This window comes from Pagrus pagrus, assembly GCF_965226575.1.
Source record: "Pagrus pagrus genome assembly, chromosome: 7".
Lineage (NCBI taxonomy): Eukaryota > Metazoa > Chordata > Actinopteri > Spariformes > Sparidae > Pagrus > Pagrus pagrus.
The window spans coordinates 14,533,262-14,560,896 of record NC_140191.1 but is presented as its reverse complement, the minus strand read 5'-3'; the positions used below and the strand labels follow the sequence as shown (position 1 = coordinate 14,560,896).

Here is a 27,635-nt window from a genome sequence, read left to right as displayed (position 1 = left end):
TAAACACTGAGGCTAAACACACACTCATCATATCAAAAGGCAAACTCACAAAGAGAGATGAATGATATATGTATTTATATATGCCATCTGTTTTTTTTTTCAGATACAGGTGTAAACCAACATGTTTCCCTAAAAACAAAACAAAAAAAAGGTAATAAAACAGAAACATATAAAGTAAAAATCAATATCTGTGCACGCTGTTTGAAAGTAACCTTTGGCTTTCAAAGACACAAATTAAAAAGTACAACAGCATCGTCAACACTATCACCATCACCAACGACAAACAAACAAGATATTTTTCTTTTGAAAGGATTTTCATGCAACAAAAGGCATCTGTGATGAAACGATGGTAACATGGGACAAGTTCACTAATGATGCAGAGTGTCAGGTGGGTCCGCTTCAGCGCACACACACACACACGCACGCACGTACACACAACAGGCACACACAGCAGAACTTAAAGCTCTGGTTTTCCTATCTCTGACCTACTAACACCTGAACAGGGAGAGCGCGTCTGACTGACCCAGCTGTCACTCCAGTATGTGTGTGTGCATGTTAAGATTACACGTGAGCCCACTTCAGGGTCAACAGAGTACTAGTTGACAGTTAAGATTGAAAGATCCCATCTCATATTTCTCTTTAACTAGCTCAATTGGATTTAAAGGGTCAGTTCACGCCAATATAAATGATTTTCTTCTCTTTCCTGTAGCACTATTTATCCATCTAGATTGGCAGAGTTTTGGAGATATCAGCTTTAGAGATGTCTGCCTGTTCTTGAATATAATGGGAGAAGATAGCACTATTTTTCTTTTCGATCACTACGCACAAGGAAGTGTGAGTCTACTCATGGAAGAGAGGCTCCTGCTTGTGACTGCAGGGGTGTAAACATTAATAGCACCCTCACTGCCTGAGCTGTAATGGTAGCTAGCTCAGTGGTGATGCACGCTTCCTTCTGCGCGATCATACAAAAAGAAAATAGTTCCTACATAAAACTGCTTGCGAGAAGGTCTGTAGATTATCTTGATTAACCGGGTCATGATTTCTGGAAATAGACATCACTGTCGAGTTTTTCAAATGTATTTTTTTGGGGGCGTTTTGAGCACCACAAGTGTGTCATGGCAGACATCTCTACAGCTAAAATCTCGAAAACTTCACAACACACAATAAAACAATCTAGATGGATAAACAGCACTACAGGTAAGAGGAAAAATTCAGATTTTTGATTTTAGGTTGAACTGTCCCTTTAAGAAGAGCTACCTCTGTGCTGTGGTGTCTGGCTCTGTCTTTACTTATAAAATAAGTACTTAACCATACAACTATGAAAACAAAAATCCAATACTAAGCAGACCACTCAAGAGTCAATGTTATTTACAGATGGTCAAGAAATATCCCCCCTGAACGGTGACATCAAGTATCTGTGACTATAAGCTGAATGCAAGAATGTGCATCAGAGGAGATTGCCATCACTGGATCTGTTTTTTTGTGTGTATACTGGAGTGTCATTTTTGCAGAGTCTTTGTTTAACTGAGAGGTTTTTGTAAGATTCTCCTGTAGTTGACTACATTTGAATTAAGTACATAAGGTGACTGCATTGAAGTGACGTGACTGCATTGAAGAAACAAGGCACGATTAAAAAGACATTAAGAAAACAACGTCATGAACCGAGGGAGGAGGAAGAGGGGAGGAGAGCACAATCATGTGAACTTCTCCCCCCCACACATCCTCTAAGGTTTGTGAAAACAGCACACTGAGGAAAAACATTTGGCTTAAGCATTTCATCATTAGCAATGCTCCAAAAAACATTTATGTCCTTATGTTCAGTTACCCCCCAAACCACTTCATTGGATACATTTTTTTTTTAAAAAAGGAGATTATTCCCTCACGTGATTTAAAACTAAAGAAACATCACAATACACAAGAATCACTTAACCAGTTACTACGACATACTTTGCATCATTTTTGCGGAGGGAAGTTCATTGCTTAGACTGTTCAACATTTCTCCCCGGCCACCATTTAAAGGGATCACTTTCAACTACTGTTCTGCTGCTTTCAGTCAGAAAACTCTGTAAAGATTGAACCCATAGATTGTCAATGCAAACACATACTAAGATGTCAAGGGAAAGCAACAGGTCAAAAGTGATCTGGTCGATGCTTCTCAAAATGTAGCAGTTATTGTGTTTGTGAGCGACATTAATGCACAATTTACATGAAGGATCTCATTTTTGACGAGGCGTTCAGGCACAGTCACGTACATTCTTCCTCCCTCTAAAACAGGCCCATTTTAATATATATTTCCTTCAATCTAAATTTTCTCCCAATGCTGTAAGCACACAAAACAGATAACTTTATAATTATCATGGCTTTCTCTGCCGTTAGCGACCAAGTTCATGTTCTTTGGTGAAGACAGTGTGTGGTGTAAAGGTGTGTGTGTACAGAGGGATTAAGGAGATACAGCTGTTTTCGATCCTCCTGAACTCAGAATGTCCAATAAGTAATGAGTCCCAAGAATAAAGACGGAAACAAACAAACAAAGAAAAAAAAAAACACATATGATGGTCATTGGCATAGCAGTCCCCCAGTTTTGCATACAGGCTTTTCTCATCACCAGGTATCTCTCTGAGGGTCAAAGTCCAAAAGTCCTTAAAAGGGGAGTGGTGGGGAGTTGGATGGCCCTCCTGATTAGATTGGAAGCAAACTCGTTTATGCATATTCACCAGGTAGAATTATAACAAAGTCAAGGTTTGCTGCTGAAGTGCTCCAGTGACACTTGAAGGGAGAGTTTATGTTCGAACCTGGTTCAGTCTCTTAAACTAAGAATCCACTTCCGTCCAGTTTGTTTTTTTTGTTTGCTTTTTTTTTTTTTGCCTAATATGCTCCAGCAACAGTCTGAGGAGGGAAATATTTCCCTGAATGAAAATCTCATTCCTTGTCCTGTTCAGTTCCTTTCGTCACTTTTCAGTTCCACACTTTGTTTTGCACACGATTCCATGTATAAGTAAAGTTCTCTGTTGTTGTTGTTTTTTTTTTTATAATCGCAAATTAAGATTGATTCCTTCTTTTTTTAAAAAAAGGAAGAAAAATTGCATTTTTTTTCTGCCCCGTTCTGAAAGTAGCACAGGGCTCCTCCCTGGTTCACAGTAGGCTGTTGAGAAATTGCAGCAGTGCTTCTCCGTTGTGGAGGGATGCGCCTGATAGTTGGTGGGGTCAACGACTGCAGGTCACAGTTTGGCGTTCAGAAAGGAGAAGGTGGCAACAGCAGCAGGTGAGCGAGATTTTGCAGAGAAACTGGTGATTCTTTTTTGGCTTTCTTTGCGATGGTGTGTGCATATGTATTCTTGTGTATGTGTGTTGAGTGTAGTGTTGTCGTGTGTATTATAGCATATGTTTGTCTTGTGTTGGATTGCTGCAGGAGTGCGTGTGTATTTGGTGGAGTTAATTCATTGGTGTGTGTAATGTCAGGCCCTGCGCTCCACTGGCTGTTGCAGACACACTTCGCTACCAGCTGATACGATGGGGAGTCTGTTGTCCATGTGGTAGCTGATCAGGTGACTCACACTTTCAAACCGATGGTCTTTTGTACGGACCTAAAAGACAAAAGAAAAGGTTGAAAGAATGTATACTTTGCCCATCCATGCTTCTATATTCTCTCGCCCTCATGTTCTCCTCCTCCCACCCCGACTCACCACTCCTTCTGGGTCGACTAGTAGCAGGTGTTTGGGCTGACCCCCCTGCTGTCCCGTGAGGACATACTGTCCGGGCGTGGTCCCAGATTCTCGCACCAGGAAGTCTCCATCCCGGGTCAGCAGCCTCTCTGCTTCCCTGCGACTTAAGCTGCCGTGGAACCAGGCTTCACACTGCAACTGCTGCACCAGCGGGGGCGCTGCTGTCACTGAGCTTGGGCCACCGTGCCCAGAGACCCCCAGGGCATCATCAAATGGCTCTTGAGAAATAAGTACACACACATTTGTATAATTGTATTTCTCTGCAGGAAACCTCATGCCTACATAGGAAAATTGACTTTAGTCCTTGATGGTCTGAATTTCTATTTAGAAAGATTGAACCACGTGGTTTCTGACAGCTGTGTGCCAAACACTGATAGTGGGCTGCGTCTTTAATGTAAAAAGGCTTTACTCAGTCAACCAATCATGTCACATAAAATGCCCCTGTAATGGACAAAGGCACTCTAATCCCCTTATCTTCCTCCAGGACTGCCTTCTGTAGGCAGCTTCACTCTTCAATTAGCCCGTCATATGGAATGTACAGCACACACTACTCTGCTCGTCTCTTCAGTCAATAATTAACCCCCTGTTCTTTCCACATGGTAAAACAATTGCACATTTGAGTCACCAGTAATGTTGAATACAACCCACACATCTTGTCATTTACAAGAAATCATGTTAATGACCTTTAGTAGTTATTTAGTTTGGCAGCAAGGTCGCTAGTTATCTGCACTAAGTAAGTGTTTTTTTAGATAACAGTCCATTTAAACTTGATTTATCTAGGGCTGCAACTAATGATTATTTTCTTTGCAGATTAATCTGTCAATTATTTTCTCGATTAATCAATTAGTTGCTTCAGTCAGAAAATGGCAAAGATAACGTCCTCAAATGTCTTGTTGGAATCAGAATATTTGAGTAATATTTCACTAATTTAATAGCTGGCAACTTATCGATTAATACAATAATAGTATAATATTCTCAAGACAGACGAGATAGATCGGGTAAGGCACTTACTCATGTCAAAAGCATCTCTATGAGCATTTCCATTGGCTGCAACTGGGGGGCGGGGTTTATCCACATTGACATACGAAGGGTCATCAAACAGTTCTCGTCCCCCGTCTTTGGCTCCCACTAGAAAAAAAAAAATAAAGACACTGGTGACCAACTAGCACTGGCACATCTCCCAAATTTGTCATCAGCAATAAATGGCATTTTTAAATTGGGCTGCACAATTAATCAAGAATATAATTGAAATCGCAAGTGCAATATCCAAACAGCAGAGGCTGCAATTTTATGGAAAAGGTCAGTGTTGTGATGAAGTACTGTGGTGCTGCAGCAGTGCCCTGAAGTACAAATCTTGTTCTCCACATTTGTTTGGTACACACCCAATGATGTGATGTCACATCATCGTGATTACAAAGGCTTTTTACTGAAAATGAAGATTGTGATGCATTCCTGCTAATCATGAGTCACCATATCGTGCAACCCTATTTTTAACCAAACATGACAAGATAAAGATAAAGAGACGAGTCCTGGAACTCCCTACTTCACGACTTTAAAGAGAGCTACCGAATCCCGGTTAACTCAGCAACATGCCTGTAGTCATGTCTAGTTGTTAAATGTAATGATTTCTACTGTGTGCTCTACTGTGTCTTGCCACACTCACAGAAACCTCTTTTTATGTCATTTCTATATTCTCTCATTACCATTAAAGGCCTCCTAGGGACAAACTTTGCAAATCAGCATTCGCTATAAACACAATGATACTTGCATGGGACAGCTGTTTTCAGTTAGTCTATGTCTACTGTATCTCTCCCTACCAAATAAGACATACATAAATAATTAAGAGAAGAGAAAATGGAGAAAAATGCGTGACTGAATTCTGTCGTGATAGTAGCTTCAGTCTTTCTCCAGAAGATGCAGACAGACGGGTAGAGACAGAGCTCACCTGGTAGAGGCGGCAGCGGCTGCTTGTGAATGTCATTCTGACCTGGCTGTCCATAAGGCTGCAAAAACAGAAGCATATAAACAAATAATGAGTCACAGCCACATGTGGGTATACTCTGGTGTACGTACACAAATAAATTCCTATTAAAAAGATTACAACAGGTCAGTGATGATTTGTCTTTCACAAACCGAGTGTTTCCCAGCTGGGTTACTGCTGCCTTTTACACTTCTTGGCAATTCCGATTCATAAGCTGTGTAGTTAAAGGATTCTTAACAAGTGTATCATCATTAACCGCAGTATGAGCAGCGTTTGGATGTGTTGAAACACGTGTATGAGTATCTCATCCTCCTGTTGTGTTTGTGTGCACTTTTCTCACCAGCGTGGCTCCTGGGCGGGTCCTCATGTCAATCAGTCCACCAGGGGGAGGCTGTTTTCCAGGGAAATTATTATAGTAAGGGACGTCAGGAGGCGGAGGAGCCTCGTCATCTTCTTCCTCCCATGCAGAGCCGTCAAACGGAGCCATCCTGGAAGAAAGAGCAGATAGAAAAACAAATTAAGGGTGACAAAATCTAAACACAGGCCCATGTTTTGGGCTCATTCGAGTGACATTTTTCGTATCTACCTGTCATGAGGCGTGACCAGTTTCGGTGGGTTCTTTAGGTACTGTTTAAACCGCAGTTCAAAGGCCTGGCCGATGGTGCTGATGACTTCCTGGGCTAAACCCTCTGAACACTCCAGGATATGACATGCTGAAGGAGAAGAGGCACAAATGACTAATAAGAAAGCTGTAGCAACATGTACTTGAATGCAGCTAGACAAATATATTGACATGCAGGCAAAGTACAACCCTGATTCCTAGAAAGATGGAACACTGTAAAACAGAAAGCCATTATTTGCAGATCAGATTTGATCTATATTCAATTGAATACAGCACAAAGATGTTCAAACTGATACACTTTATTGATTTTTGTAAATACACACTACCACAGTGTCCAAATGTTTTTGTAATCGGGGTTGTAAAAAAACGGATTTTCAGCAACAGCACATTCATTTTCCCCACTTTTCCCCCATTATTCCTCAATTTGCAGAATTAAATGAACATGAATAATATTTAAAGAGTTGTTGGGTGTTGATGAAGGTTCTCAGTCATCCAGGTCATGGTAATTCTAAGTGCTGTATCATGGGCAACTGGACGTGTTTCAGTTTCTTGAAGACGTTTCACCTCTCATCATCCAAGAGGCTTCTTCAGTTCTAACTAACTGGAGGGGAGTTGCAGGCTTTTAAACCCTGTGTGGGAGTGTCCTTACAGAGGCGTTAAGGACACGTGTGAGCTCTGAGTTTCAGAGTTGTTAGGACCACTGAATGGTAGTAGAACCTTAATGTACATGATGTAACCCCAAAGATTTTCAATATATGTCTTTCAGGTGAGCTCTTTGACTGCAAAACCAAGAACAGTATTTTTTTTTCCTCCTTTCGCCATCGTGGCATGGAAAATCAAGCCACATGCTCACATGTTTTGCACATAATCATGAATAAAGCAGATTGTGCCAAACAATTAAAAACAGTCCTGTGACTTGTTATGCCTATATAGTGGTAAATGTACTGTTTCTTCCTTTGCTCTGCACACTGTCTGTACTGTCTAAGCTCAAGTGGGCGGTGTGGCAAATTCAAAGGAGTATAAAAAAAATAATGAATAGAGCCGTTTCAATTTTTTAATAGGATTCATTTATATGTTAATAAAATAGCTTGTTCGTTGTTGTTTACAGTATTTGCTGAAAGTGCAATCTCACAATGTGTTATATATATATAACATTTGTAACTCGTGTACCAAAGGATCAGAGTTCTACTCAAACCAAAAGCTTGAAAAAGTCAGCAACACAGCAGTATGAGTTTTTATAGTGTCTATATTGAGTGAAGGTGTCATTGTGCTCACCTCTCTGGTTGACTGGGTCTTTGGCCACATATGCTACGTACTCAGCCGTATCCTGAGGGAGACAGGGGAGACAGTTAGGGGAGGAGGGGAGGGGAAAAAATTGATAGAAGGAAAAGGTGAAGGGCAGGTTCAGGATAGAGAGGTTGAAAAAGAAGAAGAAGAAAAGAGATAAAGCAAAAGCTGCACTCTTTAAGTCATGAGAGAAGTTAAAAACATACACTGAACTGAAATAGAAAAGACCGGAAGTGATGAGATCAAGCTTAGAAGAGAAGGACTGCAAACCAGCGAGGGAGGCAGCAATGGGGTGAGTGGTATTCATAGGAATAGACAATGACAGAAGACAGGAAGGAAGGATATGCAGGCTGAAGAAAGATGGAAAAAGGCCAGAGTGAGATTTGAGCTGAGCGAGAGTGAGAGAGGGAGTGTTGGGTGACTCACTGGGTCTCCTCCAGAAGCGAAGGAGATGGACTGCATGTGATGATTGGCGATTATCTGTGGAGGAAAAAGAAAGACAGGAAGAGAGAGGGAGAGGATACAGAGAGAGAGAGAGACAGAAGGAGAGCACGTGGGTGACATGAAGTATGTGGGAAGTGAGATGAGAGCACGTGGATGGAGAGACAAATGTGGAATCATTACTGAGAAAAGTGCTTTTCTCCTCCATTGAGCGGCATCAACTGCAGCTGAGATAAAAACTAAGTAGGGACAAATGGATGGAACACCTTTTTTAACAGTCTGCAACAACCGCCCATGTTGGATCAATAACAGCACCAACACTTGCTAATGCTCCGTGCACAATGTGTGGTCTATATCTGAGGTTTTATTTTTGAATGGGTATATGTGAACGGCATGTTTCTTTGTGCTACGTGTTAATGTGTACGCACTGCACTGCTACTGTATACCATCTCCCCGAAGAAATGAACATCATTCAGCAGCTATTAACTCATTAGAGGTCTAAGAGGAGGATCACATCCTGCCCCTTGGCGATGGAGGAATGAGGATGATGGTTAAGAAGGATTTGTGCAGCATCCAGGATAAACGAGGCAAACAAACCAAAGAAACTCTAAATTTATCTGGGAATCCCTTGAGTGTCCCAAAATATCACAGAGGTAATACCTTAAGTGGTAGGTTGTGGTTTATAAAGACACGTCCTGGATGTGAAAATCCATTAAAAAATGTTTTTCACGTCGTTTAGGTCTGATCCACTGTGAAATTCAAGGTAGCTTAAATCTGTTTGTATCTGTTTGTATTTGACTGAATGTAGTCTAAATACATACTGCCCATATGAAAAGAAAAAGGTCACTGTTTTATGTATTAAAATGTCAAAATGCACAATAAAAAAAATGATATTATATGATATGATATGATATTACAATATCAGCACTTGCTGGAGATACTGAAAGAAAAGCCCTGCCATTGAAATCTAACTCAAAGAGGTTTTGATCCAGACTTAACAGTGAATGTATAAAATCTTTACTCCCACAGAGAGCTGTAGGGGTGACGTATTTTTTTAGGCTAACCCTAAAGTTAGCATTGCCCCGGTTGGATTTGGATAATTGCCGAAAATAACTTTTAACTAAAACTTTGTCTCCCTCAAAACGCAGTTTTTAAGACATAAAAATGCTTTATAATTCAATTGTGGGACATTTAATGATGTAACCCATTGATTTTGAGACGAGAGAACCGGGAGTGCAGAAATGTTAACTGCTTTCCAGGTTTTAGGACTCATTACTCCAGCAGTTACATCATTACTATTGATAAAACTCATGAATTCATGCTGAAGTTAGCCAGCTACATCAAGTTATAGCTGGCTCCAAGGGTTTTAAAATGAGTAGGCTGACATTATTCAAAAGCTACAGTAGCCAAGATTAGTTTTACAACATAAATAAGGGTTATCAAAACATCAACATTAAAACTATAACTGGATGATTCCTCCTTAGAGTTAAGAGACGGTTTACCATAACCCTCTCTCTGCATGGCTCTGGGTATAACGTAGTCACCGACTGTCATTCAAACTTGCACATGCTCTGTGAAGTTTCTCTTTTAAGGCTTATTGAGAATTGCTCATCCAAACTACTTCACACTCAACACTGCACATCTTTGGGTGCTCAGCTATACACCCATCAAATGTGAAGTTGTTGGGATGATCGTTTACCGGGAAAATTCAAGGAAAGATATGCATCCATACATACAGAAACATTTCTTCCATTTTAGTTAGATCATTAACAATACTAATGCAGCTTACACACTGACACAAGCTTTTAAAGACAAATAATATTGAAATTAAATTAAAATATTTACTATTTATTATTTTATGAGAATTGCCATTCTTTAGCTGATTTAAAAAACAAGCCTGCATAATCCTTAAACCCACATGAAATCCCTCAAACAGAGAGATCCCCAGGTTCACACTGCTTTAGTAAACACTGCACAGGCACAAGTGCACTCTGGATACCAAACATACCTTTGGCTACAACTAAACTCAACCAATAATTTCTGACTCTTAAGAAAAAGACACACAGCAGCATCTTCAAGAGCAAGCTGGTTTCAGCCTAACCTGTTTGCAGTCGGAGGCCAGCAGGTTGAGGCTGCTGGTCGAGATGGTGAGGCTGATTGTCATGCCAGCAAACTGCAGGTTACTCTTCCCCAGGATGGAGGTCAGACAGCGAGAGGAAGGCTGCGAGGGAGAGAGATGTGGTCCCTGAGTGACAAACAAACAAGGTGTGCAAACAGAACCAGCCATTTTTTTTTTTTAAAACTTCAACAAGGCACGATAGTCCATTGAGTGCTCCCTGGCTGTGCGTGAGCATGTGGGTGTATGTGTGGAAATGCCTGTGCGTGTGGGAGGGAAGAACAGCTGCGATTGTGAAAGTGATCCTGTCTCCAAGGCCAACTGTGACCAACAGGGAGTAGACAGGACAGTTTGCATACTGTAGGCTGGCCCAAGAGCATCGCGCAGACCACGCCAGCGCTATTGTGCCAGCCCATTTATCCTAATCCAGCGCCTGTTCTCATGGCATTCATCCATATCTGCTCCAGAAAATTTGGCATACGCTGTGAGAAAAACAGCATCAGGACAGGATGCACTGGCTCAGCCACATTAACCTCAGTCCAGCCAAATCCTTGGGACTAGACTTCTTTAATCTATTCTGGTTTGCATCCTATAACTGTGTTTTGTCTGGTGTGCTGCTCTGCCAGACATTCCTTGGTCAGAACCTTCTACTGCAACAGGCCGCTGGATTTAGCCACCTGTTTATGGACTGTTTGGGTGGATGTTTTTAGTTTTACAGGAAGACTGTACAGACACACGTAGTCTTTAAACAGCAGACTGGCGGCTCTGCTCTGTCTGCCGATCTGTAGTGCTACTTTGGCCTGACACTGGCTCCACACAAGCTACTACTCCGCCTCTCCAGCCTCCCCTGTGACAAGAGGGAGGGAAAACAGAGACCAGAGAGTGATTGGTAATTACCTGCGAGTAGTCCACTGACCACAGAAGTGTACAATCAGCCTAAATCAAGATCTGTTTGTGTGTAAGGGAGTGTGTGTGACCGAATAGCCAACTGACCACAGAGTGGACAATCAAGCTAAATCTAGCTCTTATCCAGAAAACCCTTCCCACTCAAGCTGTATAAATAAATAATGGCCTGTAAGGGTGTGTACTAGTGTGCGTAGTGTGTACCTTTCTCCTGCGCTGGGCTCCTTTGGCTCCGGGCACTGCCTCGCACACCACAGAGATGGCCTCCCTGCAACATTAACAGCATACAGGAGTTGCACTAGCATGTCATTAACCCTCACACGTTCCCGGACTCACAATTATGCAAATTAAACTAGATCTGGCAGCGGGTGATTGAATTTATTGTCCCTCCCTGGCAACTGTGCTACGGAAACCAGAAGGAAACCACCAGGATTCCAGTACATTCTAATTTAGGTGCTGGGAGAGCTGCAGGCGTGTATATACACACACAAGCATGCATATGCAAGCAGGCACTAACATAGAGAGAAACGAGAAGAAGCAGACAGGCAGCGAGCAAGGAAGCAGCCCCTGACATATATGAGAGGTGAGAGGTGCGTGTGAGTGTACGGCTGACGTATCAAGGTTAAACGAAACTAAAACTAATAGAATGTTTTCGTTTTTTATTTTTTACTCCTCGTGTGTTGTCACATTGGACTCGACACAAATGCGCCTGAAACAGAAGAGTATAAAGCAGCATGGAGGCCAGTGACAATGATACAGTGGTTGCTTTTCAAGATCTTCTGCTTCAGTCTGTTGAAAGATGTTCAAGTGCTGCTCAAACAAAAAAACAGATGGAAAAATATTCATGCGCCAATGTTCTTCACTTCAACGGGTGTCATAGCACCAGAAATAGTGTCCGTGAATAAATGCTGGTTGTACCCTTTTCGCAATGAAAACAAAACAAGATGTTAGTGTTATTGGGGTTTTTTTGTCCAGCGTGAAAGGTGCATAGGTGTGAAAAAACATTTTTACTGAAATAAAAATTTAAAAATATAAAGAAATTGAAACAATAACACTGGCTCTACAGCGGGCTTTTTCTTATTTTTCAAATTTTTATCAGCCACCATAGGGTAGGGTGAGATGAGGGGTGTTTAGTTGGTTGCAATCTACAACCACACTGCTACATGCGACTAAATCCGACAAACTAGACCTTGACAAATACCTCCGTGTTATGATAGAAAAAAACCCGAAACTTATAAATATTTTTGGCCTTTTATGGCTTTATTTATAGGATAGTTCAGAGATGACAGGAAACGAGATGAGAGAGAGGGGGGATGAGCAAAGGGCCGCAGGTCAGACTCGAACCCTGGGCCGCTGCAGCGAGGACAAGGGACATGGGACAACTGCTCTACCAACTAAGCTAGTGGTCGGCCCAACGAAAGAAAAACGTAACATTTTTAAATAATGTGAGCGAACCCTCTCTGGAATCTAACTGAAACTGAAATGAAAACAAACATTTGAAACGCAATGAAATGGAACAAAAAACGAATAAAAAATACAAAACTAATTTCTCTGTCCCACATGCACCAATGAGAAATTAGACGAGAGAAAGTCAGCAGCAGATGAGCAGCGTGTCATCTCACCTGGTGACCTGAGTTCTGGTGTTGAAGTCCAGCGCTCGCATTGACTGTAGCACTTCCACGCAACCCATGTACTGCCCAGGAAACAGGAAGGCAACACATTAGTGTCAGACATTTCCTACATGATAGTCCCATTGGATATATGGAACACAACAGCAGGAAGAAAGCAATGGTGTTCTTTAGGTCATTTCTGTCTGTTTCTACAAATGTGAAAGAAGTGTGTAAATATGCAAAGAAACTGACTGGAAAGAGGGGTGTGAAGTTATATATTTTAGTGAGAGTGTGACAGTCACTTACCCGTACAGTGTAGGAAACACCGGCGGTGCTGACCACACTGTCGGAGTGCAGCCAGCCACGGGTGGGCTTGTTGACAAAGGAGCCATGGCGCGTCCACTCATCTCCTCCCAGCTGCCCTCCTTCCACCCGTGCCCTCCTGGACGCCCCTCCCAGCCGGTTCATGTCCTGCAGAGGAGGTCGAGGAGGGGGAGAAGGAGCAGTTAGAGGGGGGAGTGGGTGATGGAGCGGAGGGGAGGAGCTAGAGCTGCTCCTGTCGTCCCCAGAGGACTCAACAGGCGCCTGAGGGTGCTGCGGCCTGTTTGAGGCCTTGAGTCCTGGGAGAAGGGTGGCAGAGACACCCAGACGAAGGGATCCCATCCTGGGAAAGAAGGAGCAGAGGGTGGTGGGGCTGTTCTCAGCCGGGCGGGGAGAAGAGGGGGGCAAGATGGGAGTGAGAGACGAGGAGGAGAGAGAGGAAGGTAAACCAGGGGAGGGAGTGAGCGGGGTGGCGGGACTGGAAGGAGGGAACGATGATGGATTGGAGTTTGTTTCATCAGTTGAGCTCAGCGATTCACTCCGAAAGTGGGTGTACTTGGTTTTTGGGACAAGCTCCATAATGAATCTGCAGTGTCAGTTTTTATATCCGCGGCAAGTCCACACAGGAGCTAGTGATTCAATCAAAGTCTCTTTGTCTTAGCATTCAAAGTTTCTCTCGAAAGGGACACACAGCCATCTGTCTGTCTCCCTCAACGTAAGAGCTGCATCCATCTGTCTGGTTGTCGGTCCTCCGCTCATTACCAGGCAGCCGAAACCAAACTGCTTCACAAACAGTTTCACCCACAATGAATGCAGAATGAGGAAAGGTGCAGAGGAAAAGTGGGGTGTCCCAGTTACTGGTCGAATGCAGATGAAAAAAGTTTGTTTTCAGTGCACTAGTGCAGAACATGTTGTCATCAGTTAACTTTTAAATCTGCGCCCATGTTCACTGTGTTCCCAGGGACTGACGATGACATGCTCTTAGCTCTCCACAAAGTGTTCATCTTGGTGTTTATGCCAGAATGTAAAACAATATCTGTGAGTATCTTGTCCCAGCTTAATAGCCTCTCAGTGAGGGCCAGTCATCCAGCTGTTGCCAGCACCATGGAGAATCAACACAAGTGATTGTCTCTCAACGCCCCCTTGCATGTGTCTCACTGCTCTGATGGGTTCGCACTTGTACGTGATGTGTTTGCAAGCATGTGAGGCAGTATAAACCTTTCCTGCCCACAATGCTTCTTAGATTATCTGTGAATGTGTGTGTTGGCGTGCGCACATGCATGCACGTGTGAAGTAACTCCCCTTGGCAGCTCTATCCTGCTTGACACAGGCCCATAAAAATCCTATTAGCAGCCAACGCAAGGGGGTTGCGTGCACTAACGTGGCAGCAACACGCACACACACATACACTGCACAGCTCCAATTGGTTGATACTACAGTGAGCACCTGCAGAGCTCAATGAAGCCTAGAACTGCTAAAGAAGAGAGAGGAGGCTTACTGATGTATGGCTAGTATCCAACGCAGCACACTTTCTTTAATACCTACTTCTCAATTGCACTCGGACTCCTCTTTTACTCCCTCTCCCTCTTCCTCCAAATGGTTTCTTGTCCTCTCTGAATAGCCCTCGTTCTGTCCCTCCCTGCGTCTCCCTCTTCTTCTTCTTCTTCTCTCCTCTTCCAGATCACTTCTGGCTCGGCCCCGTTCCCCTTCTCTGCACCCTTTCGTCCCCTCTCTCTGTCTCCCCTCTTCTCCTGGAAACCCTCTCGCTTCCTCCACACAATGTACTCTGCCAACCTCTGTCTCTCCAACGCCTCCGCCCTCTCCCGCGCCACCACTTCCTCTCTCCTCTTCCAGATGATCTCTCGCTCCCCCTCACCCCCTCCCTCGTCTGCTCGCCCGTTCTCCAGGCTGTCCTGTTTAACAGTCCCTCTGTCTAATATGTTAATGGTGATCCCTTGCCTTTCTACCTCGCGAACTTTAAGATTGGGGATGGCTAGAGGCTAGGCATGGTCACCTTTTTAGACACCAGTAGAAAACAGAAAGAAAAAAAAAGTTAGTACTTAAGACTGGGCCAGCTAAGAAGAGCCCGTTCCTGACTGAAGTTCCTGATATGGCTAAAACAAGTGAGGCTGCCTTGGTTCAAGTGTGTTCCCTAAAACTGGCCACCTCGGTTTGGATGGTTTTTTTTTCTTACTGGAGCACCATTAGATAGTAGTAGGTTGAGTCTGAGATGTTGTCTGTGTCTGGTAGAGATACACACTGCAGTAGCACGGCGGTGATGTAACACCAGAGAATGTAGGTCATTGGCTGATGACGACTACCGGTGGGCTTGTTATGACGCTAACGAGACCTGATTGGTCCGGTTTGAACTCACAACCCAGGGTTCCCTGAATGGTGCTGGAGGCTCATCAAGAGTTGAAGATGAACTCGCTCAACCAGCTGGAAATGGTGTTATGCTGATCTCTCTATGCAAATCTCCTCTTACCCTGTTACTTTATTTCTGCCTGGTTCAAATAACAAGCCCAGATTGTAGTCAGTTACCTGAGAGAGGAGCGTTGACACAGCCCCTTATGACGTGTTCGGGAACCACTTCCTTCTTTATCTAAGGCAGGACTTATCAAGCAGCAGGTCAGCTCTCAGTTCTCCTACAAACTACCGTGCAGACGCCACGTAACATCTCATATTCTGCATAGACCAACCTAGAAGGCAAGCAACAGTCTCTACACGTTAACAGTCTCTACAAACAAACAAGCCTGAAACAGTTTGACCTCAACAAAAGGCAAGGCTACACCTACAGTCCTGCAGCAAGCTTGCTGGCCAACACCTCAGTGCTATTGAGGCACTAGTCATATTTACAATCTGTTGACCTTTATTCCCTCACAGCCGTGCAAGATTTACACACACCTTGCCTAGACCACTTGCAGAACGTCGTAAATTTGGCACCAAGGTTTCAGTGATGCCAAGCAAAAGGGTTGATTTTTCCACTTGCTAACATTTCAGAACTTTACAGTGTCTGAAGTAAAGCAGGCCAGCTTGTAGTGGGCGCTGGAAGCATGGCAAAGGAACAGTCGCCTACACCAGTCTAGCACCACAGAGGGATTGTCTAGCAATTCTAGCTAGTCATCCATCTGGTCTTGGCCAAAAAGCACCATGGAGGATCCAGTCACACTCACGCACGGCCAGACAGGCTGGGATAATCTCCAGAAAGCTGTAAAGAAGTATGGCTGGAAAAGTCACAAAAGACACACGGTATTCAGACAATCAAAGAGCATGCAGAATAAACACAACAGTCTGTCACACCCCTAATAAAACCAGAAATTAGTCTTGAAAGGCAAAAATCCAACATAAATGGACTAGTTAACACTAGAGAGGAATATCCAGGTGTGTTCTGCTCTCATACACGGGGTGCTGAAGTGCTCTATGAGCAGAGTTAACCCTCACGCTGCTGCTGAGGATGTTTTAGAGCACAGAACACAGTGCAGGTCAGGTGACTGCAGAGGAGATGACCCTCTACATGAGACGAAATCCTGAGTCACCTGCACACAGGCAGTAACAGGAAAAGACTGTCACAAACACAGCCTAATGATCAGTGATTAGTGGCTTCAGGGCCAAGCAGCTGCACAGAGTGATGTGTACAGGTGAAATCAGTACGATAATCCCATTAATCCAGTCAGTCCTGATAATTGCACATCAACTAGACTGATGAAGATGGTAGTTGCTGCTGACAAAAGGTGAGCTCAGGATAAGTGCAGCTGAGGCGACGCGTACGAGACGAAAAAACAGAATGGGGAGGGGGAGACAGGTGACCTGAAACAACCCTGATTCTCAGAGACCGCCGAGCTCCGCATAGACAAAGACTGTCTAGTAAAGACATGAAAAAAAACCCTGTCTAAGAGAGAAAGTCTAAAAAAATGCTCACAACCATGGACTAATCAAGTCTGCAGCTTCTTATCTACTAAATATATACAATTACCTAATGGAACAGCACCAGTTTTAAAAGATAAGACAAGAAAAAACAACTTTACATCTTGTTCTGTCTGCAGCTGCCGCCCGTTGCTATGGCAACAGACATTAAAAGAGATGCCTGCGGAGGATATACGCCGAAAAGTCCCGACAGCCGCAGAAATCTTCAGACAAAGAGATAACTGCTTTGTCAAATCACACGCCAGCAATTAGGTGCTGCATCAAAGGCTCCACTTTGGAGCTTCTTTTTCAGCCAACAGGAGGAAAAACTACAGACTCCTCCGAAGATCAATAGGTTTCAGGAAATGATCAAAGTTTGACCGGCGTCGCGCCAGCCATAAAACCCGATCAATGTTGACATCCCATGTCGGCTGCATGCACTGACTCGAACTAGGGCATGTAAAACTGTATGTCTGATATCAATTCAAAAGAACAATAATCACTTTTCTAATAACGACAAGAACAACACGAACAATTTACTTATTTAAAAAACCCACTGATGTTTAGAAAACTTGCATAAAAACAACCTGAATATCTGTGCAGCAGTTAACAAAGATATTGATTGTATAACATCCTGCAGAGTTGATCTTATGCTCAAAGAGAATAGAAAATCAGAAGTCACAAAGAGAGTCTATATTTACAAAAAGAACAAAGAAAAGTAATTCAAATTGTTCGGTATAAAGTGAGTCTAATCAATTTCCCTAAGAGTTCTTTCTTTTTTGTTAATGAATGGCAAAGCAGAAACCGTAGTTCCTCTTTTTTTGGTTTTAAAAAGCATACAGTTGATGATCCATGGTGATTCATCTAAAGATGGGCTCACATGAGAACCACATTAATGTTTAAACTGCCACAGACTGTCCGGTCATCCGTCCTCTCCTTCCTTTTTCTGGCTCCCTCGTCCGTCCACTCCCTGAAAAAAACGTGCTTCTCCTCTGATCCGCTCTTCCGCTCGATTAATTCACAAAGTCACTGCCGGCAGCTCCTCTCCATCTATCCTCTCCTCTGTTTGGCTCTTCCCTCTTCTGTCTCTCTCTCTCGCTCTCTTTCAGCAGATGGTGAAAAGGCAGCGCTGCCAGGATGGACAATGGCACTCCTTCATTGTGCTCCTCTTCTCCCCTCACGTCCGTCTCTCATTCCCACTTTCCTTCCACCTCTGTCTGTTAGAGGGACGATCACGCTGTCTGTCCTCCCCTCCTCCCAGTCTGGGTGGGTGATGCTGCCTCCCATTTTCTCTCTTACCATCTCTCTCTCTCTCTCATTCACACACACACACACACACAGACAGACACACACACACACACTCACGGCTGCTGCCTCTGCCCTCCCCACCTCCCATCCCACCTCCTTCCTGTTTCCTCCCCTCCCCCCCACCTCCTCTCTGCAGCCTCAGTCATTTAGCAAGCGTACATGTGTATGCACAGCAAGATGTTGCCCTCCTGCACGTTAATGCACACACTCGGGAGGGGAGATGAAGATGTGGAAGAACGGAGGGCAAGGAGAAAAAGAGATGGAGGAGGAGAGGGGAAGGGGGATGTTTGTGTGTACATGTGTGGGGAGGAAAGGCTGTCCATGTTGGCTATTCATGGCTCCTCCTTTATTCATGTTTGGTAACCTGAGAAACAGAGTGAAAGAGGGGGAGAAAGACAGAGAGGGAGGATGGAGACAGGAAGAGGAAAAGGGTTCACCCTCCCTGCACGGGCTGCTCGGAGTGTGACATGAGGTCACTCCATATAACCTTGATGAAAGTGGACAAATTCAAACAGAAAGCAGACAGACTGGCATTCACATAGTAAATATTCCCTGTGCTGCTACATGACTAAAGCTCTCTAGGGGGAAAGGACAGGTTATTACCAGGCAAGCACAATATCAGCTGAGTGATTCTGTAGAGGGAGACAGAAAGCAGAGATCCCGCAGATTGGACCCGACATTCAAGCGTATCTGATGAGAAGGCAGTGTTGCGGAAAGCGGAGGAAACCACCCATAGAGTGACACAGGAAACCCAGCAGAGTGGATACTAGGCAAGGAGTCCTCAAATGACACCCCAATATATAGTCCCTGCAGTACTATGTTTGACCACTGCACAGTCATCTTGTAGTCAAGTAGTGCACTCAAGGATCAAAATCAGAGAACTGCAGAGAGCTATAGAGAGTCATTCAAGGTAATATCCATCACTGCATACCACACGGTGATATGATTGGATGTGATTGGTGAAGACAGCACCCCTCCACCCATAGCCTGCACCATCGCCTCTAACCAGTGAAACACATGACACATTGTGGCTTAGGGTTGACAGAAAGATGAGGTTTTTTATATTTAAAAATGAATCATATTTTTCCTGCTATCATGAATTCATTTTAACAATACTGACATTGACAGTAACTCACTCAAACCACAATAAATGTACACACAGGGCTGCACAATTACTCATGCATGATTAAACATTGCAGCTTTGGTTTGAAGTTTCATGGCATGACTACTAACTTTTAGACAGTTGGCTGGGAAAACTTTTAAACGATATAAGATGCCAAACAACGAGTAAAAGTCGTTTGTTTTCTTGGATCACTGGTAGGGATGCGACAATAAAATGTATCATACTGTACCCTTCCTTATGAGACTTTGCTTTGTTTAAAATCTGTTGAATAATGTTTCCGTCTTCTGCTGCTGCTGGGAAACCAATTTAAATGGGTCAAAGCTCCACTTTTTCATTTCAAAGCCTGAAACATCACAATTTAATAAAGTTGAATTATAATAAATTGAGAGTAAAGAACTGGGGCACATCTCAAGAAAGCTTTATTTCATTACGTACTAAAAACTGAATTTTGTGAATTTTTACACTCCAACTACAAAAAGCTGTGTTCACAATGTCTGGACAACTAATTTAGAGCATTTTTGCTGTAATTATGCAGCCCTAAATTCACAATTCATTAACTATAAGACCAAGTTTCAGAAGACTAGGTCATGGATTAATTCCAGGAGGGTTAACTTCACAGGAAACATTCATCCAAAAATGAAAATGTTCACCCAGAAATGTTTCGTGGACTTAAAGCTTCCCCTGACTTTCCATCAGAATGAGGGTGAGCAGATAACGACTTGAATTTTCATTTTTTGGATGAACTTTTCCTTTAATGTATCCTTTAAACCCCTCATTAATCTCTAAATAGCATCATGAACACTGATTTTCATATTAGACAAGAGTTTTTTCCTTTCATTTTGGGTTTACATTGTGGTGAGAAGAAGCAACCCCTTTGCCACAGTGTCACGCTGTGTTTTTGACTAGCTGGTTGTAGGCTATCATTTGAATGTCTTACCATATATTCCATCGGCCAAACACAGGCTGCCTGTGGGTCTGTAACCCTAAAAACACCAAAGTGCACATCAGCACACTGTACACACACAAACACACAGACACAAACTCAAGGAGCCAATCACAGCGCGCTCCAATGCCGCCCTTGTAGCTACTTGACTCCCAGCATGCTTTGCTCCCAGGATCAGCTGTGGAGAGGGGTCATGGGACCTCCTTGATATAAACAAGCCGCTTGATTAAGAACACACAGACACAACATTGGAATAAGACAAGAGGCGGAGCATGATTAAGTGGGAGAACATAACAAAGTGAGAGAAGAAAGAACAAGAGTGGTAGGAGAAAGGCAATAACCCTGTGTGCATGTTGAAACACACTGTGGAATGAAAGGAATTGACTGAAAGGACATCATGTGTAGGCTGTTTGTGTCTCGGCTTGCCTGACACAAGTTTGTGAGTGTGCGTTTTGTTTCTGTGCATGAAGCTGATGGAATAACTGTGCGTGGAAGCTGCAGATAGTCAGTATTTATTAGATGAAACAGTCAGAGACAGACGGAGACGGAGCTCTGAATCTAATGCACACGCTGCAGGGCCACATCTGCTGTCTGCTCTTATACTGTTTCTCTGTCTGTGTGTGTGTTTGTGAGTCTGTGTGTGTGTAATCTGATTTGACCCGCCTCACTCCTCGCCCCCTTACGTACACTAGGGCCAAAAAAATGAGCGTCTCAATGAGTAAACGGGCCTAGTCACTGACCTTTTCCCTACTGGAGTATCGCCAGCCTGAGTCGCTGTCTAACATCAGTTCACATTACACAGACAAGAGAGACAATGATGAAGACGATGAGCGTAGAGGGAACGGTGGGAGGGAGCATAAATGACAGGGGAAAACCTCACTGACTGGAAGAGATGTGCAAACACACACGTACAGTTGGATGGACGGCAAAATGGCAATCAAATTTACAAAAATTAGGGGTGAGAGTGAACATTAGATTAGCCAGGCATTCAGCAGGAGGCCTTCCTGCTGGTTTCATAGCTCACCACGCACACAGCAAACATGTGAGCTGGCTATTTTGGGTTGTGCCACCACCCCCCCTCCACCATCCCGTCTCACCACACTCCCACACATCTCTATCTCCTTCCATCATTCCCTTCCTGCCGCCACTCTCTGGCTCTCTCCACTTACAACTTCCCCCCTTGCCATAACGGTTTATGTGTCATAGACTTTGTTATTTCTTCACTTAAGTTCCCTGTCAAACCTTAATACTAGGAAGTGCTAACTTCAACGTGTGTGTAACACCCAGTATTCAAATTGCCAAGTGCCAAAAGTCAACATATATTGCTCTGTCAGGTTTTATTTGCATATCCTCCGATCTGATCTCTTAAACTAAGTCATTACTCATAGGTCAAAACTTTAAAGTTTCTCTCACTTTATGGCTGATCGTGTTAAAACACCACAAGCTGATGTGTTAAAGAAGTTTGGCTTGCTTATGGACAACAAAATGGGGTTGACATTCCTCAGAGTAAGGTATCTAAAAAGTATTGTTTTGGCAGAGACACCGTTACTCAGGTACATTTATATTTTACAATAGGGAGCAAAGTAGCCTTTGAGAGTAGGTGCCTTAACACGTATTGTATTCACACTAATATCAAAAAGTGTCCAAGGAAACCCAGTCCAATTCGAATGTCATAGTAACTATTAACCAGGCTGTCTTTTATCAGGTTGAGGTCAACATTAGCACAACTGAAGACTTGTTCCTGCTCAAAGAAAACTGAATGGAAACAGTCTCAAAAAAGTAAACAATAGTAGTGTTACAAATGTTTATAAAAGGTAGAAATACTTCTCAGCTCTTGGTCTGCAAACAAAATTAAATTCATTCAGGATTGTTCCGATCCTAAAATCAGTAATGGAAATGCCTGATCCAGCCTAAAATGTTGGCTCCGTACCCGCGAAGAGTTGTCTATGCACCTATCTAATATCACATCATTTATTACCCCTGAAACTGGACCCTGACACTTCCCAGCAGCGTTCTGTACACCTGTATTCAACTTACAGGCCAAGTAGAAAGCCAAGCGACTTGTTTATCTTCAAGCACCTCAGCAAACTTGCATTTGTTGATATTTGTGTTTGTTTCAGTTACAAATGACTGTCAAACTAGATAATAAAATAAAATTCACAAACTTTGTATATTATCTGTATATCAGTTAATGATTTATGAAGGCCGGCACTGGTATCGGATCGGTACCAGTAGGTTCAGGTTTTGGAATTGGAAAAGAAAAAATGTTATTGGATTATCTCTAGCACAAACTGCACACACCATTCAGAATGTGGTATCTAATCTAATGTTTATCTTGCAGTGTTACTTTACTTTTATTTTAAGTAAATCAACTTTCCAAGTCCCAAAAAACATGGTTCGTTTTAATCGCTCATCTTTTTATATTGGATCTCCAAAAACAAAAGGCTTTCTCTGTCTTAAAAGTGTTTCATCACTCAGTATTTTCCGAGCAGTTAAGTATTTCCATGTCATGAGTGTGATGATTTATGACTCTCTGAAATCAGTATAAGGAACAATCTAGTGCATAAAACATAGATAACAGCTCTGGCAGGGACAGACCAGGAAATGAAAATTTCGCCTGCTCCAGACTTGATATCAACCTAACCCCAAAGCGACCTTTGATTGGCAGAGTAACAACTTAAACCTCACTACCAACACTTACAAAGGCCATAAATGGACGTTGGAGCACTGATCTGCAAGAAAGAGGTGACTCCCTAGAATGTAATCTCAGCTTTCAACAGAAAAAGAGATTGACCAAGAAAAAGACGAGAGATTTCTCAATTTAAAGCCCATGACACAACAGACCCACAGATACACTGTACATGTCAAAGTCAATAGAAAGATCAGAGCCTGCACAAAACTCCAAAAAACAAGCTAATCTAACTTCTCACTGTGAACATCACACAGGACACGATTTTGATCAAACTGCGGTTCACATGGTGTACTTAAGCATGTTGCACTCGGCAGAGCAGCGCAGGAGGAAACACAGCTGAGCCTCGGTCCCATTGTGTCGAGGTAGAGACGGACAACCACATGCTACGACCTCGAAAACAAACTCCCACAGTTTGTTTCCAGAACAAACTCGCATGTGCACACACCAGACACAAACACAACAGACAAACGTACCCCCACACCGGCAGACAGACAGATATAGTACACACACGTCAGACAAAAATACAGACAAACACATCCTCACACAGACAGACACCCACACATTATGTCCTGTCAACAGTCTTGACGTGTTTAAAGCAGCTTAGTGCCTTACCACTGTGTTTTATCAAAAGCTAGGTTTCAAGTACCACAAGACTAATGCAAGGCTAATATCAGCGCTAACATTCACTGCTTACAAAAAAAGAAATCAAAGCTTATTTCTGCAACGATTGTGTGTGTGCGTTTGCGGGTGAGTGTATTGCTACGTGCACAAGAGCACACACCTGTCACCTGTCAAAGTAAAGCTGTAACAGTCACAAGTGTCGTGCTGTGCCGTCAATCAGGACCAAAGCTTTCGCTGGTGACTGATATGGTTTGAGCAGAATTGGACAAATCCAATTTTAATCAAGTGGATTTTGGATTGTGCCAACGCTGTGATAGAGCGGCCGAGATGCTCCGCGTTGACTGACAGACTGTGTACCCGGACTGTCCTTCCGTTTGTGTTGCTTTTTTGTCCTTGTGTGGAGTGTATGTGTGTGTTTGTGTTTGTCTGGCTTCTGACATGTGTCTGAATCTCCCATTTTTTTTGGATCAGCTGTTGATTGGACCCTCTCTTCCCCTTCCACTTCATCAGCAGAGATAACTTCCACCATATAATATCATGTCAGGGCCTGCTGGTCTCAGTGGTGTGGCTGACCCTGATAAGAGCACTGAGCCCGCTTGCTCTCAGTCACCTCAATCATCAAGTAAGTGGTCGTAAGAAGTGGTGGTGCATAACTGTACGTTTACTGTGACTGTGTCCAGATTTGTGTGCGTCTGTGTGTGTGTGTGTGTGAGAGAGAGAGAGCACTGATAAGCTCTGTAGCTTATTTCACTGACCTGAAGAGCTTCAGCAACTCTGACACTGCCAGGACCTTTTTCTTTAAAGATGTTATTTTAGGACTTCAAGTTATTTTCTCAATGATCTTTTCTGTTTATTAAATGTCAGAATAGGATTTTTTTAATACATTTTCGGGCCTTTTTCACTGCTTTTTTAGATACAACAGCTGAAGGAGTGATAGGAAACGGGATGAGGTGGATGACGTGCAGCAAAGGGACACAGGTTGGATTCGAAACCCTGGGCTGCTGCAGCGAGGACAAAGCCTCTGTGGCTTGACACAGCCTCTGTACAACCTACCAAAATCCTGATGACGTGACTTTTGTTGGACTCTGTACCAATAAAACATGTTTTCTTACATCTGGAGAAGAAGATTTGTAGTCCAGGGCATCTCTGCAGCAATACAGTACTTCATTATAATGCTGTTTTGTCACACATTTTACCTCATTTAAAAAGCTTCTTGCAATTTGGATATTGCATTTGGCCATATTGTGATATCGATCATATTTCGATTAACTGTGCGATTCATAATTAGTGATTGACAGCCATGTCTTTAAAAATAAGTATTACGTGTTTTGGAACATAACATTCATGTACCGTTTCTTTGTGTCTATTGCAGAAACTACTGTCAGTGTGTACATCTTGTAAAGTAAAGAAGGTGAGCTACACCTGGTGACTCGGCCAATACCCATTATCCAGCTACTTACTGTAAACAGCGTTGAATCCCAGCACTTCGTGTACAATCATTATTTCTCAAAAGGTTAAATATTCAAATGACTTTCTTCGTCTGACCAACAGTTAACGGCGGTTCTCAAAGTGGGGTCTGGGGACCTCCCTGGTGTGTGTGGGGGGTGACCCCAGCAATTTATTCTCACTTAATTCTATCTATAAGTAACACAATGACAAAGCATATGGCTAGTTTGGTTATGTGTTATGTACACTTTCGGTAATAACACAACTCGAAGCGAAATCCCATCAGATCGGGGGCCCTGGGACAGAATCTTATCAAATGGGGGTCGAATTTGTGTCAGTCATGTGTGTTTGATGTGAAAAGTTTTGACAACCACTGATATATAAGAAAGAAAACCTGAAAATATTTACGTTGAAGGAGATCGACTAAGCGAGGAAGGCATCATCTTTACTCGGCTTATCAGGGGTTTGCCCAAGACAGAGGGATGTGAAAGTTACACCGATACTAAAACCCAAATATTTTTGGAATAATTGATGCCACTTCCTCCCAAAAGGTCTCAATCGATGGACAAGACCAGAAAACATGAGCATGATCAACCAGGATCTCTCCACAATTTGAGAATATCACTGTATCATAGATAACCACAAGGCATTATAATGACCTACTTTCTACTCATTGACTGGAAGAGGCATAAGCTCGGGGCCACAGTGTTGACTGCACATCATACAGCGCTTTAACAGGGGCTCTTACTCCATATTGTTGCTCAACTGGCAGCAACTGACACTTGTGGCTCAAATAACAACATGAAAAGTCGTCCTGACAGCGCGAAGACGTGAAACATTCAGCTAATGTGTGTGTGCAGTGTCTGAACAGGAGCTAACTGCATTTTTTTTTTTTTTTACAGCAGCAGCCCGACAGGCTACACGACACTGTGCAGCCTCAATATAACACAAGCAAACGACTTGACAAAAGCAGAACAATGCTTCCCTGTGGCTAACACCAAGATACAAGGTGAACTGTTTCCTCAAACTTCTCATATGTACAACAACTGTGGCACAGCACACACGCACACACACATCCAAAACCATGCCCCAAAAAAGTGTGGTCAACTTTAACGAGCAACTTACCAGCTCTCTTCCTCCCTTTCCCTCGAGTTGCCTCCTCCTGCCCACCAAGCTGCTGCTGCACAAACTTCAGCTAAAAACTCATCAAACAGGACGAAAAGTCGATGTTTTTGTCCGCCGGGCGCCTCGTACTTTTGTTTAACTTCATGAGAGATGGGTCTAAACTTCTTCTTTCCTCTCCCTTTCCTTCCCTTCCTCCTCCCCCTGCCTCCCCCCCCTCCCCTCCCCTCCGCGGCCACGACAGAAGCCACTTCCGCGAACAAATGGCAACGTCATCTGGCCGCGGTGTGTGTGTGTGTGTGTGTGTGTGTGCGGCCCTGTTTTGCACCTGGCCCATTCACTGCAGATTGCGCAAAAGTAGAAATCCCACATCCCGAGCCAGAAGTATTAACACACAAGACACCTTAAATAAATACCACGTGCGAACAAGGTGTTTTTGTCCTTCAGTAAACACCACAGAAGAAGAAACACTTGTGTTGTCATCACCTTTATATCAACTTTATTAGTTGTACTTCTTTTGTCTACAGCAGTCCTGTATTGTTCCTTGGAAGCTGTTATTGGCCCTACATATTGATTTATTATTGTGTTATCACCATATTTGTTATCTGGTTTTGTTGTTCTTGCTTATATATAGTTTTTATTATCATTATTAGTATTTATTTATTTAATTTTTTTCTGCATATTTCTGGACTTTGAATGGGAGCAGCTGTAATGCAAGCAATTTCCCCTCGGGGGTCAATAAAGTATTTCTGATTCTGATTCTGATTCTGATATAATGAGAGGTTGACCGATATGGCTTTTAGAGAGGTGTTGATTCAACAAGAGTAAAAAATATTAAATATATTGACATATTATCTCATAAAAACTTACTATAATGGGTATGTTTTTTCGTATTATATTATTTTTCCTAACTTTCTTCTATTTCCTGGCAGGAAAGAGCTTGCTGAAGTATTTGCAATATTTAAAGGGGCACTATGTGGTGTTGGTAAAGAAATTAAAACAGTTATTTGAATATTTACAGTATTAATGAGGTAATAATACAAACTCAGAAATATTGATATTTTCCATAACTGAATCAGCAAGCGTTTCTCAGAGGAAAATAAGGTCTCCAGAACACCGTTTGAAGCTAGAAAGGTGGCAGGGTCCGCCACATGTAAATGAAGTAAAACAGTATGAAACCCTGTTGTCCTTTAAGGTCAGTTTGTTTATACAATTTATTCAGTCATGAAAACAAAGAGTTTGTTTATTTAGTTTGATTAGGCATAAGAAAGTGCACCTTTAAGAAAAAAATATCATATAATAAGGTTAACATGATGGAAATGTTATATTACACTTAAATGTTCAGGCAGCCTAAAAATAATTGCCTGAGTGGACAGTCTGGAGCTTTCTGAGTGGTCTGAGTTTCTTGTCATTAATAACACCACCCTTTACAAGTTAACATAACCCGGTTGCACTTGCGCCACCCATAGGCAAG

General features: G+C 42.9%; 1 protein-coding gene across 5 annotated transcripts; it reads right to left on the bottom strand.

Annotated features, from left to right (window-relative positions):
- Positions 1-58: 58 nt before the first annotated feature.
- On the bottom strand, positions 59-26,347 carry shc1 (SHC (Src homology 2 domain containing) transforming protein 1). Of its 5 annotated transcripts, XM_084356895.1 has the most exons (14): positions 26,165-26,347; positions 20,275-20,320; positions 12,989-13,153; positions 12,695-12,765; positions 11,277-11,340; positions 10,155-10,298; positions 8,039-8,092; positions 7,601-7,652; positions 6,290-6,416; positions 6,044-6,191; positions 5,668-5,725; positions 4,734-4,850; positions 3,684-3,940; positions 59-3,584 (listed from the first exon to the last, which is right to left on the bottom strand). In XM_084356895.1, the coding sequence occupies exons 2-14, from the start codon at positions 20,284-20,286 to the stop codon at positions 3,456-3,458; spliced, it is 1,398 nt and encodes a 465-aa protein (XP_084213021.1). In that variant the 5' UTR covers positions 20,287-20,320; positions 26,165-26,347; the 3' UTR covers positions 59-3,455. The 5 variants fall into 5 exon arrangements, with proteins under 5 accessions (XP_084213021.1, XP_084213022.1, XP_084213018.1 ...); XM_084356896.1 differs by lacking the exon at positions 20,275-20,320; XM_084356892.1 differs by lacking the exons at positions 20,275-20,320; positions 26,165-26,347 and having other exon boundaries at positions 12,989-18,205.
- Positions 26,348-27,635: the final 1,288 nt, after the last annotated feature.

What these genes read in the sequence shown, in the direction of transcription:
- shc1 (XM_084356892.1), bottom strand. Translation starts at nt 13,582, where the DNA reads ATGGAGCTTGTCCCAAAAACCAAGTACACCCACTTTCGGAGTGAATCG. An exon ending in AGACCCAGTCAACCAGAGAG is followed by an intron (nt 6,417 to 7,600) that starts GTGAGCACAATG and finishes CTTCTCCTTCAG; the next exon opens with CATGTCATATCCTGGAGTGT. An exon ending in CCCGCCCAGGAGCCACGCTG is followed by an intron (nt 5,726 to 6,043) that starts GTGAGAAAAGTG and finishes CTGTTTTTGCAG; the next exon opens with CCTTATGGACAGCCAGGTCA.